At 41.4% G+C, this 17,753-nt stretch overlaps 1 protein-coding gene across 1 annotated transcript; it reads right to left on the bottom strand.

The window, feature by feature from the left end:
* Positions 1–3,026: 3,026 nt before the first annotated feature.
* Positions 3,027–17,539, bottom strand: GCM1 (glial cells missing transcription factor 1). The gene is made up of 5 exons (XM_081906405.1): positions 16,937–17,539; positions 12,703–12,955; positions 10,989–11,101; positions 8,931–9,050; positions 3,027–4,009 (listed from the first exon to the last, which is right to left on the bottom strand). The coding sequence occupies exons 1-5, from the start codon at positions 17,036–17,038 to the stop codon at positions 3,275–3,277; spliced, it is 1,323 nt and encodes a 440-aa protein (XP_081762531.1). The 5' UTR covers positions 17,039–17,539; the 3' UTR covers positions 3,027–3,274.
* Between the last annotated feature and the right edge of the window lie 214 nt (positions 17,540–17,753).

Below are 17,753 nucleotides of genomic sequence, written 5' to 3'. Positions count from 1 at the left end.
TATATACCTTCACCCTCTTATTTTTCTTCAACACAATTTTCCTCAAACATTCACAGAGCTTCTTGAAATCCCACTAGCATTGTTTGCTCCTCACATATACATTTCAAATAATCTGAAAATTTTCCCCAATCTTCGATGAACTTTTGGTCACGTAAATATCTGATCTTCCCCATTAGTTTATCTAATTCTGCATAGTCCATCAGTTTCATTCTCCATTCTTCTAACATCGGTAGTTGTTCCTGTTTCCATTTTTGGGCCAGTAGTATTCTCGCTGCAGTTACGGTGCTCTCATAATATTTTGGACTGCCACCTCCCATCATCCCTGACCATTGCCCATGCTGGCCAGGACTGATGGGAGTTGTAGTCCAACAACATTGAGAAGGCACCCCATTGGCTACCCTGGACTGTAAGAAAGGGCAGAAATATCACCGTGTTGGACCTATTAAATTTCACTATGCACTGAGTTCTGCAAAGCTTCATTTTCACTTCCTTTCAGTCTTTTTCAGTTTTCAGAAAAGTGTATTGGGTGACCTGATCAGCTTTGTGAGTATCGACTCATATTACTACTGTCTTTTATTAATTTGATCCAACTATGTGGCGGCAAAGAACTCTAAAGGGCAGTTGTCCTTTTTCAAAACTATGCTCACTGTGTTGCATGCTGATTTTCAGTGTGTGCTTTCTCCTTGTGGAGTTAAGTGGGAGACTGAATAGTTTTCCTTATTCCTGTTACAAACCATCTGTGATAACATTTAGGCTTCTCATATCTCACTCTCATTTATATCCCAGCTTTTGGAGCTCAAGGTCGTGCAGTGTTCTTCAGCTTCTTTATGCCACACAACAGCCCTATGAAGTGGGTTAGACCAAGAGAGACACTGACTGGCCAAAGGTCATCCAGTCCTGGCTGAGCAAGGATTTGAACCCTGCTCTTCCAGGTCACAGTCTACACCCCACTGATGTTTCCTCTTGTGCTGTGTCTCAATGTAGATGAAGGTCATCAAAGATGTTGGTAGCTGTTGAACTATGTTCAGTATTCATTAACTGAAATATCATTTGCTGGGGTGGGGTCCTAACTCTTCCCCAACAAATCCCCAATACCTTGGTTTTTGAACAGCTTAGTTCTCAAACGTTTTGGCTCCTGGACGCTGCAAACCCAGAAGTGACTGTTTCGGTTTGTGAACTATTTGTGGAAGCCAAATGCCCAATGGCTTCCATGGCTTCTGATTGCATGCAGGAGCTTCCTGCAGCCAAACAGAAGCCGCACTTCGGTTTTCAAATATTTCAGAAGTGGAGCGGACTTCTGGAACGGATTCCATCCAACTTCCAAGATACAAGTGCATTAGTTTTTTTATCAGTAGTGTCAATGCATTTACCAAAGAGAATTAGATGTACTGCTGGATAAGTGTTTGATGGTTCTTGCATTTGTTTAAAAACCAATAAAAATCGGTTATAAAAAAGTGTTTTTAATTATTTTATTCAATTTAAATATTGTGAGTGGTATCCAACATTCATGTTCTGGTAGCGCAAGAGGTTTTAACGTTTTTGGACTCACACAGTTGCAAACATTTTCGTGAGTTGGTGAGGGACGTATTCGTAGACTTCACAGAACAGAGTAAAATTCACAAAATGTGAGGTTATCTGGAGCTGCAGCATAAGTTGATGGACTAACCTACATTTCCCTCTGCTGACCTATAGCTAGAAAAGCCACTGTCACACTGTGAGGCACCTGTTGTGGTTGTGAAACCAATTACAGGCTCGCAAATTGCTGTGTAAATTTTGAAACATCCCATAAATCCAACTTAGCCAGCTCCTGCCAATGTCACTAAATGCCACTCTTGCTGCTGACAACTTGGTTCCCATAGTAACAAGGTGCTTTGGGAGGGAGGCAAAGGGGATCTAAGAAGGCAGAGACCGGAGAACAAAAGACAAATTGTAGTTGACTGAGCCCAATTGAGAACAGCCAAATAATAGCACCCTGTGAGGTACTATAAAGTAGTTTACTGCTGCAAGGTCTGAAACATTCTCATCCCAGACTTGTATTAATAAAATTTTATAGCGCGAGCACACCCCAGTTTATTTGAAAATAGGTACGGTTCTGGAAACTGGGGAAGTCTGAATGTCTTTAGGATTTGATATATGTAGCATTTCCAAACCCTCAGAAGCGACTCCTCACAGAGCTAGAACTCCCTGCATCTTGAATGAACAACAGTTCTCAGGATTATTTGGGGGAAGTCATGTGCATTAAATGTGCATTTAACAGATGTATCAGTGGTATGGGCAATGCCCTCAATGTAGTCTTGTTCTAACAAAGGGCCTAAACAAGCCCAAACTGGAAGGAAATTTCAGCTAGAAAAGGCAGCTTCTGATGAGGGGGATGGCAAAAATAAAAGAATAGACCTCTCATACAGTGGGATCTGTGGCCTCTTAAAATCAGGGGTTGCAATCCTATACTCACTGTCCTGGCCATAAATCTCTTTGGACTGAACTATGGGACTAACATCTCAGTAGACACGTCTAGGCATTCACTCCATATATTCAAACTGATTTAAGGTCATCTTGCGTTTGTCCGCGCAGCGTAGTTGTGCTTTCTGTGCATATTATTGAGAAGCAAGAATAGTTATTTTAGTAAAGTGTGTTGCCAGGTCAGCACTTTTAAGATCACCGCTCAGGTCAAAATAAGGACAATTGTACTGGTTTACATGGCTCTGTTTATGAGCTGCAGTCGGCATTTTTCAGTAGCTGACCCAATGTGCTGAAACCATGCAAAACATTGCACCCAAGAGAGGAATGTAAGTGAGGGACTTCACTGGTCCTTCCCTCCAGTACATGAACCACTGAAAAGGACCTGAAGAGCCAATGTATACAGAAGAGCAACTCTCTATGAGTGTTTTATGCATATTATAACATGAATGTGCCTATGCACTGCTGTACAACCTTTGGAGAAAAGGTTTCCTCTTTATAGGAAAGGGAACCTGTTCTCTGATGTGACAAATCCAATCCGCCTTCTTTTCTATAAAGTGAGGGGAACAGCACTACAACATCAGCAACTTTATTTGCCTCAGCTATAAGCATGAGTTTGACCAAACTGCGGGAGGCAGTGGAAGACAGGAGTGCCTGGCGTGCTCTGGTCCATGAGGTCACGAAGAGTCGGGCACGACTAAACGACTAAACAACAACAACGAAGCATAAGTAACCACCCAAGGTTCAGGATAGCAGACAATACGTGGCACTGCCAAGAGATACAGAAGAGGTGAGCAACAATGGAAAGGTGTCAGTGTCATCGCAAAGGGAAGAAGTTAAAAAACATCTCATTGTTGCAGTGGTCCAGATTTGTGTATTTCCTTTCTTCTTCAAAGTGCCACTCGTTTCCTTTCAGGGGCAAGGAGCTCTGGTAATAGTGATGGGCAGCGTCTGCAATGAGGCAGGGCTCCTCTGGAGAGATCGGGCAGCAGGGGGAAGGAGCGTGGTTGCTGTTATAATGCAGGTGTGGCTTTCCTTCATACACGCCTTCTCCTCCGAATGTACCTACATTAGATCTGAAGGACTGGTAGCCAACTTTTGCCATCGGGTCCCACTTGGTTGGAACATGCTGGATGCCTGCATCAACCGTACTTATGGAAGCCAGGGTTTCACAGTGTAGACCTGCTAGGGCTGTCGGAGAGCTGCTGCAGTATTTCTCTGCCAATGGGTTTCTTCCCAGGCCCACAGTCTTATTCCAGGTTTGTTGCTCTCTGTATTCAGAATATGCAAATACTGAAGGTTCAGCTGGGCCTCTGTAGCTATATTCTCTGCTTCTGATCTGTTTGCACCTGTCCAGGTATTTGCTGCAGTCTACGTCCGGAGTGTGCTCTATTAGATAAGAGGATTTTCTTGAACTGTACCCTTTGGCAAGAGACAAGCAATCGTTCAACACCTGCTCTTGTCCCAAGAAGGTACTTTGTGACATAAGGTCTTCCTGTTTAGAGACTATTAATGGCAAAGTGTCCTGGTTTGGCTTCTCACCTGTCAGGGACTTAAGAGAGAAAAATGCATCATAATATCATGCAGCCAAACAAAAAGCCCTCTTAATTTCTCAGATTGATACTATTGAACTAGAAGGCTGCAGCTAAAGGACTTTAGCTGGGTTGTTCAACTCTGTAAGTGAAATTCATCCACCTTGTTTTCCCTTTTTGCCTCCCTAAGGTTGCCAGGTCACAAAGTCCCAGGATGTTCTACTCCTTTAGGCAAAGTAGAAAATGGCGTCCCCCTGCTACTTCCTTCTCTATCCGCACTCTTCCACCTCCACCTGAGGGGACCAGAGGCAGCCCAGAGAAACCCTGGTGCACTGAAGGTGGTGGGGGAGAAAAAAGGAGAGCAGCAAATGGAATTGGGGAGGTGGCGGCAGAGGAGTCAGGTGACAAATGCAGGAGGTAGCACGCTGTGTGCTCCTCAGAGGCCTGGATCTGTGACCCCTCACAGCTGTCCTTAACCTGCCACCTGTGACAACTGCCTCACCGAGCCTCAGGGGTGGGCCAGTCCTGTTCCTGTGTCCTTATGCTTTTCTTTTTTGCAGACCTTATGGTTCTCGATCTTGCAAACAGTACACAACTCCTCCTATCTCTTAGGACAAGGATGGGGTACCTGAGCAAAGTAGGCAGTAGCTCTCCTGATGACAAGAGTCCCATCAACCCCAGTCAATATAGCTAACAGTCAGGGATAATGTAATTCAACAACATCTGGAGGGCCACTAGTTCCTCACCCCGTCTTCATCTATGGGAATTTTGCTCCACTTCTACTTAAAGGTAAAGGGTAAAGGGACCCCTGACCATTAGGTCCAGTTGTGACGGACTCTGGGGTTGTGGTGCTCATCTCACTTTATTCGCCGAGGGAGCCGGCGTACAGCTTCCCGGTCATGTAGCCAGCATGACTGAGCTGCTTCTGGCAAACCAGAGCAGCGCATGGAAACGCCATTTACCTTCCCGCCAGAGCAGTACCTATTTATCTACTTACACTTTCATGTGCTTTCGAACTGGCAGGAGCAGGGACTGAGCACTGGGAGCTCACCCCTTTGCGGGGATTCGAACCGCCGACCTTCTGATCGGCAAGCCCTAGGCTCTGTGGTTTAGACCACAGCGCCACCTACGTCCCTTCTACTTAGCCCCTCTTTTATTTAATTCCATGTCTCTACTGACTATTTTTTTCCTCAGGCCACTGCCTACTTTGCTCAACTGTCACTTAGTAGCTGGGAGAGTTGACCAGTTCTTCTAGCACTCTGTTTTCTCTTCAACCAAACCAGGCAGCCCCTTCTCACCTTTAACACAGTTATGTTTATCCAGCATCACCTCTCTGTTTTATTAGTTCTACCTTGCCTTCAATCCCTTTCCTTACGCTTCATTCTCATTTATCTTTCCTTCAAACCCCCCCCCCCCCAGTTCCTTTCATTCAGTTTCCTTTCCTCTAGGTTCTTCCTTTGTTATCTTCCCTACAGCGGTCCTTGTTCATCCTCTGTGTGAGAGTTTTTTATCCCAGCCAAACTGACAACTCTCCCCTCCCTCATAGAAACTAGACTGAAAACGATTTACTTCTTTGAACAACTGGATATTCTGAACCATCACACAAGTTCAGCTTCACTGCCGTAGGCACAAATAATAGAGACACCAACCAAATGGGCAAAGTGCTCCAGTTCAGGGTTCTGCCAGCCAACCAAGCCCTCTTACAGAATACTCCATTGAATCCCCTCTCCTCCCTCCCCCCACTAGATAGCATTCTCTGGCTAGTGACTGAGAAAGCTCAGACCTTACTAGATCTTTTTTTCTGAAGGTTTTTGGGGTTTCTGCAAACCTTGGAGTTCTCCTAAGCCTGCTGATGCTCCCTCCTCATGTGTGTGTGTGTGGGGGGGGACAAATCAGCACTCACCCCCAAAACATTGCTGATAGAGGGAATTATACAGTAAATACGATGCAGAGTCACCACAAATTCTACAGTGCTGCTCATAGTGCCAACAGCACTTCTTTCGTGAACTGGAAAATTGCCATGTTGTGATTTTCCAGTTTGCAGAAGAAAGGGGGCAATCTTTTTTTTATGAATTAGTCACTCCGATGTTACACTACTCGTGTGGGTAAATCACTTGCATGAACAGCTGCTTTTACAAAAGCTGGCTGCCAGTGTATTGTCACAAGTGACCCAGAGATTCCTGGTCTGTTCCTTCCTCTCCAGCAGCTATGCAATGTAACCCAGAGAAACTCAGGGAGCCAAATAGCTCTCTAATCTAAAAAGGATTGCACCCCCTCATCAGAACATATATTTTACAACTGCATAAATCAAAGTTATTTTGCCTGCACGTGAATTGACCTAGATGTATGAAAAGAGACAAACGTTTCACTGCGGCTAGAAACCTGTGTCTGGATTAGGTATGGTCAAGCCTATCAATTTCAGTCTTTCTCAATTTCTCATTTTTCTCATTTTTCTCATTTTTCTCATTTTTCTCATATTTCACATCTTTCACATCTTCAGTTCTCCACATTTCAAGGCAGTCTGCAAAGGCATAGCGTTTTCCTATATGGTTTGAACAACACCAGTCATTTACTAAACACCTCTCTCGGGTACAGAACAACGAATATGCTTTGAACACCACAGCTGTAGGATTATAACTGGGGGGAGTTTAATCCTCCACCCCCCAAAAAAAATCCCACATTGGGCCACTGATAAGAGACTTGCAGCTATTATTATTATTATTATTCCATATCAGTGTATTTTGATAATTAGTAGTAAATTACTGCTTGCAGAAATAAGACATAGCAAAACACGCTTCTGCTGTATGGGGACTTTGTGAAGACATTTTGCTAGTGGCAAATTCTTTAGAGCCCATCCCTTTCTAAGTTAAAAAGTAATGTGACACTCCAAGGAAAATGTTGAAAATCCATCTAATTTTAGCCTGTTCTTTTTTTTAGGTCATGGAACATACTAGGGCAGTCTCCTTCCTTGTGCATAATTTAGGGGTGATTTCCCCCACTCCCTTTCCTAAGTTGCTCCACATCGGAAGTCAGTATTCTCTCACTGTGACAGCATTTACTGGTAGATGTCAGAGAGATCGCTCAACTTGCTGCAGGTGCATTAAAGTGCAGTAAAATCCCATTGAAATTAACATAAATATAGATCAACGGGACTGAAGTTAGGTAAAATAATTTAAAACCTGCAGGCAACATATCATTATTGATACAGATATCTGTTTGTCAAGGCATTTGCTATGCAGAAACATTTTCCTTCCTTCTCCTCCTGACCGTCTGTCACAGGTCTAAGGAAAGACTTTGGTAGGTTGGAAATGATGCACCACACCTAAGCATGTGTCCCTGAAAAGCCAAGTAGGCTTAGTTAGACGCTTAGTTACAGTAGGTCAGCCTTCCCCAAGCTGGTGCCCACTGTATGTTGTCGGAGTCTAGATCCCCCAATCAACATCATCAATGGTCAGGGATGATGGAAGTGGTGGGGTTGCGCCATATCTTTAAAGCACTCTTACACCACCGAAACAGTCGTGGCTGCAGTTTAAGGGTGCTGCCTCCTAGACATACAATTCCCAGCACATGTAACAAACTACAGTTCCCAAGATTCTCCATTCCTGTTAAAAGTTGTCCAAGAGTGATGTGAAGGTGACCATCAAAATCTGGAGGGCCACAGCTTTCCCCGCCCCTACTGTATTTCTTCTCTGTTTACCCAATCCCTTCTCTTCCTCCGTTGTTTCTCCAGTGTCTGAATTTAGAGTGTAAGCCCCTTGGGGCAGGGAACTGTCATCCTCTGCTCTGTCAAGCACTGTACACACCATGGTTCACAGTTCTCACACTGTTTGTACTCATATAAGACCCCCAAAAGTGAAGTACCGTATTTTTCTGTGTATAACATGTCCCCATGTATCAGACAATCCCTATTTTTGGGAGCCCTAACAGTTGTTGAGCTTCTTTTGTAAGTCCGCTGAGCTGTTGAGCAGCTTTTTGACGATCCCCCACTCTGGCTGACGGAACTGGTACCGTAATACACCGCATACTGGCGCTCACCAACTACTCTTCCTAAGCAGGGAAGAGCGGGTAAGCAGCCTCCTCTCCAACATTTCCCGCCGCAGCACCAGCCCTCGCTTATTTAGCATATTAACCCATGTATAAGACAACCCTCAATTTATCACAAAAAAATTCAGGAAAAAAGATCGTTTTATACATGGAAAAATACGGTAATAATGAAATTTGAAGACAGATTGAAAATACAGATATATGCAGAATACTGGCTTTTAATAAATTATTATTATTATTATGAAGAAGCCAGAAATGTTTCTGCATGATATTAGACCAGAGTAGATTATTCCCATCTAATGCAGTGGTACCTTGAGTTACAAACGCCTCAGGTTATAAACACCAGGTTACAAACTCTGCTAACCTGGAAGAGTTACCTCGAGTTGAGAACTTTGCCCCAGGATGAGAAAGGAAATCGTGTGCCGGCAGCACAGCAGCAGCAAGAGGCCCCATTAGCTAAAGCACGCCTCTAGTTAAGAACAGTTTTGGGTTAAGAATGGACCTCTGGAATGAATTAAGTTCGTAACTGGAGATACCACTGTACAGAATAAAACCCGGTATCCCAACATATATCCGTATCTTCAACAACTTTCCAGTGTGAGCAAGAAACAGAACCCATGAAAGGGCTATGAAGAGTCACCAGGGGTAGAGAGCCCCCACTCTACCCCATGGTATCCCCAAATTAATATTTTCCATATGATTAAATGGTTGCTATTCACTTAGATGAGAAGTCCACTGCTACAGAGAGGGAGAAACCTGCCTAGCCCTCATTGATAGAGATCCCTCAGTTGATACACTGCGTAGCGCAGGGGTTCTTGCAGTTCTCATTACCCTCCTTCAAGCCACCTGCCATAATGGCGGGCATTTTGCTGCTAGTTAAAAAAAACAAGCGTTTACCTCAGCATCTCTGCTCCGTTTAAGTCTTGGAGAACTTGGGGCGTGTGCTTTTTGTATCGATCGTCTTGCTTCGGCTTCCGATTTTGTTTCCGGCCTTGGATGATCGTGAGCCCCCTTTGACTTTATAACAGCAAGTGAAGAAGGCATAGGGACAAAAAACCACAAGGCAGTTTTCAACACAATGCTTGCAAGACAAGGGGTGTAAAATCCAAAATGGCTTCCCTGTCTCGTTGGATGTATAGCATAGCATAGGCTTTCTTCAGGAAACTCATTACATTTTAGATTAAAGTTTCAATTTAAATGGAAGTGGGTTGCTGAATTTGCTGAAATGGCAAAACCATCTCAAAAGATTCGTGTATAGAATAGGTCATTCCTCAGGGGAAATCTGGCTTCATCAACTAGTCAAAATTGGTGATTTTATCCTGATACTGGTCATTGACCACAATAAAAGAACTTTATACTTAGTCAAAATTAAGAGCATAGTCACCTATAAAGGCACAGGAATGATAATCTGAGTTTTCTATTTCTATTTCTTACTCCTATTTTCCCTGAAAGGTTATGTGACTGAATTCTGACATAAATTTTTGAAATTCTATCTCGGAGGAAAATGCTACTATGATTTCCATTATGATTCTCATGTGGATGTTTAGTTGTCTTCTATATTCATATACCAAGGCTCCTTTCAATAGCTCATTTTTGCCTATTTGCGGCTGCAGTGCTCTGCATGCTGTGGTGTTGACCTTTAAAGCCCTAAACAACCTCAGCCCTGTGTACCTAAAGGAGCACCTCCACCTCCATTGTTCAGCTTGGACAGTGAGGTCCAGCTCCAAGGGCTTTCTGACAGTTCCTTCATTGTGAGAAGTGAAGTTGCAGGGAACCAGGCAGAGGGCCTTCTCAGTAGTCATCAGTGGCGTAGCGTGGGTTGTCAGCACCCGGGGCAAGGCAAGTAATTTGCACCCTGTAACCCGTGGATTTGCGCCCCCTAACCCTAACCCCCAGATGTTGCGCCCAGTACGACCGGCCCCCCCTGCACCCCCCACGCTACGCCACTGGTAGTCATGCCCGTGCTATGGAACACCCTCCCATCAGCTGTCAAGGACATAAACAATTATTTGACCTTCCATAGATATCTGAAGGCAGCCCTGTACAGTCGTACCTTGGTTTTCAAACAGCTTAATTCTTGAACGTTTTGGCTCCCAAATGCCACAAACCCAGAAGTAACTGTTCTGGTTCATGAACTATTTTTGGAAGCCAAATGTCCGACTGGGCTTCTGCGGTTTCCGATTGGCTGCACTTTGGTTTTCCAAATATTTTGGAAGTCAAACGAACTTCTGGAATGGATTGCATTTGACTTCCAAGGTACGACTGTATTGAAAATCTTTTAATGTTTGATATTTTGTTATGTTTTCTTATATTCTGCTGGAAGCTGCCCAGCAACTGGGGCAACACAGTCAGATGGGTGGGATACAAAATACTAATACTAATACTAATACTAATAGTGGTTGTTGTTATTTTATTTATTTAAGAGTAAACGCCATTGAACCCAGTGGGACTTACTTCTGAGTAAATGTGTAAGTAATGGAATTGTGACATGTGCTATGGACTTGACCATCTGGTTCAAAAAACTGAGGCAGATGTTTTCCTGGATTCAGCTGAGAATGTTCGATGTGCCTACTATTTTCATGTTTCTCTTTCTTAGTTTCTTTGCAATTGGTATGGTTTAAAATGGTTGTTTTTATGCAATGCTATTTTCCTAGAGGTGTCGGAACTCATCCTGAACACCTCCCTCATTTTCTTAGAATGGCAATGGCACCCACCTAAGAGGTGCTGGAACTGAGTTCCAGAGAGTTCCAGCTGGAAAAAAGGCTTGTTTTTATGTATAAGCATGGCCAACTGGTTAACTTTTGCGGATCCCCTTACCTGAGGTGTCATACCTCACTAACAATTTAAATACTCTCTTTGGCTCAGTGTGAAACATTTCCTGGTTTGCTCATCTTCTAAGCACAGTTCAGCTATAACAGCAGGCTTGCCTTGAATAAATCAGATACTGTTACCAACCTGAAAAAATATGAATGGTCCTTCATGTCTCCAGAAGTTTGTTACAGGGTATCCACCATGACCTCGGCAGGGAATAAGCTTCAAGGGCCCATAGCAGTTGGGACACGATTTTCCTGAAACAAGTGTATCATTAAATATTTTATTTTGAATGAACTTAGTTTTAAGATCATGTCATGTTAGAAGTTCATTGTGTAGGGTACAATATACTCTTTTCATAATGGGATATTGACAGCAGATGTCTCTGCTTGTAGCAAAGGTGTAAAGGTAAAGGTAAAGGGACCCCTGACCTTTAGGTCCAGCCATGGCTGACTCTGGGGTTGCAGCGCTCATCTTGCTTTATTGGCCGAGGGAGCCGGCATACAGCTTCCGGGTCATGTGGCCAGCAAGACTAAGCTGCTTCTGGCGAACCAGAGCAGCGCACGGAAACACTGTTTACCTTCCTGTCGGAGCGGTACCTATTTATTTACTTGCACTTTGATGTGCTTTCGAACTGCTAGGTTGGCAGGAGCAGGGACCAAACAATGGAAGCTCACCCCATCACGGGGATTTGAACTGCCGACCTTCTGATCGGCAAGTCCTAGGCTCTGTGGTTTAACCCACAGCGCCACCCGCGTTCCAATAAATGCAATGGGACTTGTGTCCAGGTAAAATATCTTTGGAAAGTGAAATGTGCTGTAGGCACAAATGAAACCCAAAACCCAAACTTGTCTAAGGCTATGAACCTATGTCCCCTTACCTGGAAGTAAGTCCCATTGAACTCAATGGAACATATTTCTGTGTAGAAATTAGATTGTGCTGTAGGATTCTCAGCTTCGAATTGCACTATAATATCTTGATCAACCTTACTTACCTCTACTTGAAATAAAGTCCCATTTGATTTTATTGAGATTTTCTGAGTGTGCTTATTACCTTAGACTATAAGCTCTTATGTTTGTTATTACAACATCAAAAAAATATACATGTTCACTTAGCCTGAATAATTTTGGTATTCCTCAGTAAAGGACCAATATATGATCCTTATAATTAGATATAGATACAATATTATCCTTAGTGGAACTAATTCACTTTCTGCCCCAAACAAATTGCATTCTTTTGGGAAAGTTTCCATTTAGGAGATTGCATGAATATTCTCTCCCCAAAACTTCATCAAATAATTAAGACTTCCAGAAATTAATTTATCTTCTATGAGTGTCACAATCTTTCTTTCATGATTGTCCTAATTTTTGTCCTAATCTTTACCTTCCAAGTACATATTCTATTCTGTACACACCTGCAGATCTGTTTTACTGAATTACATGGGGCTCATGTTCACGTAAGAATACTCAGGATCAGCTTGTAAACTAGGCTCACTTACTTTAAAGTAAACTCAGTGTACTTTTTTAAAAAAATGCACATATATTATATAAGGGGAAAGTGTACTTTTAAAAATGCATCCATTTGTGAAAGAAAATCACTTGCAAAATGTGTTTATTAGGCAAAATGTGAACTGGAAAAAAGAGAAAGAGAGAGGGGGGGGGAAGGCCATATCCATCCATCCCTACAATTATATGTACTTCACGATGTGATACTTCCAACGTGTGGCTGGAGATGTACTAGTCTAATGCAAGTCAGGTTCTGAACCAGGATTACCCAGTAGATGTTTTTTGTGGCAGCGGAAACCCAAATTGAACTGCAAGAAGTCTAATGTAAGCCCTTTTCAAAGAAGTATACTTACTCTGCTGTTTTTGCCTGGCCTTGTCACATATAGCCGGCCTCAGATACATCTTTCCCCCATCTGAAGTTGAGCAATCATTGCTGCAGACCACGACTCCGAGGCAGGACTTTTTTAAGATGCGCGAGTTGTGATTGTTGGTGTTCCTCATTGCCCAGCTACTTAGGTGCCTCTGAGCATTTTTGTCATCAGAGCTATAGATGCATTTTACATAGGAATCTGGCCATTCCTGAAACCAATCTGTTTGTTTCACGTCCTGTAGGGAACCCAAAGAATGTGATGTTTCAAAGCTAGGAAACAAGTCCCTGCCACACAACCTAAATTCAAAGACAATGAATCAAGTCTGCAACACAGAGCTGCCTTATTTGTTTGCATTGATTAAGTCTACTTTACATTTATTGCCGAAACAATTATCTGCTCCCCTCTGCCCTAGCAAATATATTAACCTGGCTGAATATTCTTCTATATTTCATGGTAGATTCCACATGGCTGTGCATGACCCTTATTCATTTAGAGTGGTACCTTGTTTCTCAAAAGCCTTGGTTCTCAAAAACCTGGAAGTAAGTGGAACAGTTTCAAGCGTTTTTCAGAGGCCAAACATCCAATGTGGCTGTTGGCTATTGCCTGCACCAATCAGAAGCTGCGCCTTGGTTTTCAAACATTTCGGAAGTCAAATGGACTTCCGGAACGGATTGAGTTTGGCACTTTTGTTTTTGCTATTTACCGGTATTTTGCGTTTTTGTTTTTGAGGCTTTTTTGGTTAATTTGTTTTTGTGACTGTGTGGAACCTAGTTCAGCTACTGATTGATTGATTGATTGATTGATTGTGTGACTGCGGAAATGGATAAAAGCCCCCCATCCAAACAATGACTATCATCAGTGCAGGTATGAAAAATATTTATTTTTAATTTTTATCATCTACAATACTGTCTGATTTATTTTATAGTACAGTTCGATTACTGTTTTCATTTTATGGATCAGTGGTCTTGATAGTAAAATTCATGCTAAATTGCTGTTTTAGGGGTTGTTTTTAAAAGTCTGGAACGGATTAATCCGTTTTGCATTACTTTCTATTGGAAAGTGCACCTTGGTTTTGGAACGCTTTGGTTTTGGAACAGACTTCTGGAACGGATTAAGTTTGAGAACCAAGATACCACTGTAATTAATTTGGAAATATTTCTAAACTGCTCAATGAAACCGCTCTTGAAGAGATGTGCATAATAATACTGTAGACGAAACACTGAAACCCACAAAACTATAAAGAAAACAATTACACATAAAATAATTATCATGCAAAGACAGACACAGTAAGTTAAACTTTTCAAACGAAGGTAGGTCACTAAATTATATGTCTGGGTAGACTTGCTGAAATTAGAAAAAAGCCTCAGAAGATGTCTAAAATAACATAGGGGGTCTCTGCCTAATGTCAATAAAACTTTATAAACATTCAGGGCTGATGAATGGCTGAAGGTACATATCATTTTAATTAAAACAGCATGGAGGATGATAACTGAGGCAGATAAGGGCTGCATATACACTCTGCCTTGAAAGCATAATTCTTTCCATCAAAGAATTCTGGGCACTGTAGTTTGTCGAGGGTTGCTGGGAATTGTAACTCTGTGAGGGGTAAACTACAGTGCCCAGAATTCTTTGAGGAAAAGAATGTGCTTCGATATCAATTCTTGCTGTTTGGATATGCTCATTTGCATAACACTCAACAATTTGTGCCAATGAAGCAAAAGCCTAATTCTAGAACATCAAAGATGTCTCTTGGGACAAAACTGATGGTTTTCCTCTAATAGGAATGTGCTACAGCTGATCATATTCTAAAGGAGAGCAGTCACACTCTATCTTCAAAGTACTGTAGAGCAGGAGAACGCAGGCAGATATGGAGAGCAACAATGCTTGTTGTTTGCTTGTGGATATTTGCATATTGTTCATGATTTGTGCTGAAGGTTACATATATAACATCAGAGATATCTCCTTGGGACAAATGTGCATTCTTATGAATGGGCTGAACTGATCACATCACAGAAGGGACTGGTCATTCATTCCCCATTCATATCTGAGTGTTTGACTTTTGGAAGATTTTTTTGATAGAAAAAAGAGGGAAAGAAATAGCATGCAAGTTCTGGTGGCTTTTCTCCTTTTCAAGATCACCTGCATAAAAATTACAAATTACTTTTTCAATTTACTTTACCCCAGTTCCACTGGTGTACTAGAACTATTTTTAAACGTGGAATTCTTTTAAAATATTTGTCTTGTTTTTATATGTGGAAGTGTTTTCATTTTTTTATGCTTTTCTATTTTATAATTTCATTTTTTATTGTTGCCACTCAACCTGGGACCGTATGATAAAGAGTAGGTATGAAATCTAATCAAATAAAGAAATAAATTCAGGGAAAATGATCAAGCACTATATCTGTTCTGGCAACTTTTGACACAGAAACTCTTAGAAAAATATAGATACCTGTATATCCATTCACGGTACTGTGGCTTGCTAGTGGTTGGATCTCAGATATTGTCAACTATTATCTAACCACAAGTTGACATCATGAAAATTTATGGTTTCTGTGACATGGATGGTTGTAAACATGAATGAAACACTCCAGCTTGCATGTGCTACAGCTGATTGGGATCTACCATAAATATGAGAATTTTGCATAGAAACCAGAAGATGTCTTTGGAGGCAACACTCATTACTCCCACAGCAAAGATATTGTTTGAACAAAGTCTACTTATAGAGCTAGGATTGTTTTCTGTACTAGGCAGGATCCAACCAAATCCTATAGGTTTTAACATCTCAATGGGTTTTTCACTTTCTTCACTCTCCTTAACTTTTTATTTCACAGGACTTAATTTCTTTTCGCATTGGAATGAGTGTGATGCAAAGGCTCTTAACTTTAGCAAAGTCCAGAGGTCCCAGAACTAAGACCCTCACAACGTATTTGTCAATAACACCTATCAAATTCCTGTTGCAACTTCAGCTTAAGTTACCCTGTTAACATTTAGCTCTAATTACAGTCTAATAATGCTATAATATATGTTTTATTTGACAATGTTTAGAAATTGAAGATGTATTTTAAAAATATTTCAGTTTTGAGCAGTTATGAGTGCATTTTCATGCACTTCCTTGAGGCTTACACAATGCCCAGAAGTCCCTGGTGGCATGCAGTCAAAGAAGGTAACACAATATATGTGCCGAATGACCAACCTTTGCTGGAAATCTCATTCAAGCTACCGCCAAATCCATTTTGACCAAATGAATTCAACTCAGTTGCAGCCACCCTATAGCAGAACAATCTCCCCACCAAAATTAGGACCGATTGCTCTTTCATTTTAGGTAACAGGCAAAAATTTGACTCTTCAAAAACTTTTGATGAATCTTTCCTTTTCTAGCCTTTTTGTTTAAAGCACAGTTTGTCTTTTGACTGTTTCCAGAAATCATCATTGTTGACAATTGTCATAGTAACATGGGTGTGTTTTTTTTATTACTGTTGTAATAAGTAAAAGTGGGTGGCATACTGGGTGGCATGCAACTACATTTTACTCACTCAGAGTAGACCCATGAAAACTATGCACACAACTAAGCTAGGGCTATCCATTTCAATGGGTTTACTCTGAGTAAAACTTAGTTGATTACCACCCATGACTTTTAAACATTGAATTGCTGTTGTTTCGCTTCGTTTGTCACATTGAATTTCTTTTTTGAGATGGATATAATCTCTTTTTAAAAATTCTCAGGTTTTATGATTTTTTTTTTTTTGTTTCATCACCCTGTTGACTGTGGATTTTTTAAAATGTACACCACCTGGAGTTACAAATAATTTAGCGGTATACAAATGACTTCAAGAAATAAATAATATAGTAAAGAAATAAAAACAGTAAGTAATATTGTTATCATCTAGTCCAACCACCTGAATTTGCAGCTGTCCCACACAGGGATTGAACTTGCAACCTTGGCATTATCAGCACCATGCTAAAACCAACTGAGCTATCCAGGCTGAGCTAATACTGCTGAACTTCTGACTTGAGTTTCAAGAGTTTTCAACTGCAAGGGAATTATAAAGCACAATGGCAGCAAAGAGGTATTATCTGTTGTGCATACACTGATGGAATTATGCAAATGAATGATCAAGTAAGCAAATCAATAATATATTATTATATAATGACAGAATATGATGGTTTTCAGAGTAGCTGCAATTTCTACAATACTCTTGGAATTCTATATACCTACCTTGGGGAGCTTGATGTCATTGATGTCCCAGCTGACCATTTCACCACTTTGAGAACCCAAGGCTTCCTGTTCCATGCTGACATCCTCTGCAGCTCTCAGCATTTCAAAATCCCTTCCCTAGACTCAGCAGCAGCAGTCTCTACTGCCAGCCTTTGAAGCTGACTGTCTGGCAGCCACTCGACTCGCAAGTGTTTAGAACCAGGAAGCTGTTTCCTGAAGCCAAATGATAGGCTGCTCAAGCACCATTAAAGATAAAAATCTGTATTCTTTTGCTAGAAAAACTTGTTCCATCCAAAGTTTTGCAAGCGGCAACAATAATGGAAAGTATAGCTTCAAGACAAGAGTGTGGCCTTCTGGAGATGTCTGTAGCAGAGCTAAAGCAAAGGCCCCCGCCAAATGCAACTCCTTGTTCTCATTCTGAAATTTATGGAGCCAAAGCACACCTGTTTTGTTCTAGTTAAACTTTCACATTGTAGTCAAGAGAAAGACACTATAACACTATAAAAGGACACTTGTTGTTCTTCTCTGTGCTACAAATATACCATAAGAATTTAAACAACAGAAAATACAGTTATTTACTCATTCCCTCTGGGTGGAAGAAAACGTTTCAAATGCTGGGATGTTTCACAGCCTGGCCTCAATGTCCCAAAAGAAAATTGTGACAAAGCCTACAGTTCTGACCCCATTTACCTGGAGATAAGCCCCATCGAGTTCAATATGATTGTTGTTATTATTACTCATTGATTTATTAATGATATTCTATGCAATCATTCCAAAGCAATTTGCATATAAGATTATTACAAACAGTTAAAAACAC

The sequence above is a fragment of the Podarcis melisellensis genome (genome assembly GCF_964234715.1).
Source record: "Podarcis melisellensis genome assembly, chromosome: 3".
Classification (NCBI taxonomy): domain Eukaryota; kingdom Metazoa; phylum Chordata; class Lepidosauria; order Squamata; family Lacertidae; genus Podarcis; species Podarcis melisellensis.
The sequence above is the reverse complement of the archived record's forward strand: the minus strand, read 5'-3'. Positions and strand labels throughout refer to the sequence as shown.

Coding starts and splice junctions, on each gene's coding strand:
- GCM1 (XM_081906405.1), bottom strand. CDS start 17,038: ATGCTGAGAGCTGCAGAGGATGTCAGCATGGAACAGGAAGCCTTGGGT. Junction 12,956..16,936: donor ATGACATCAAGCTCCCCAAG/GTAGGTATATAG, acceptor GGTTCCCTACAG/GACGTGAAACAAACAGATTG. Junction 4,010..8,930: donor AACGGAGCAGAGATGCTGAG/GTAAACGCTTGT, acceptor TTCTCTCTTAAG/TCCCTGACAGGTGAGAAGCC.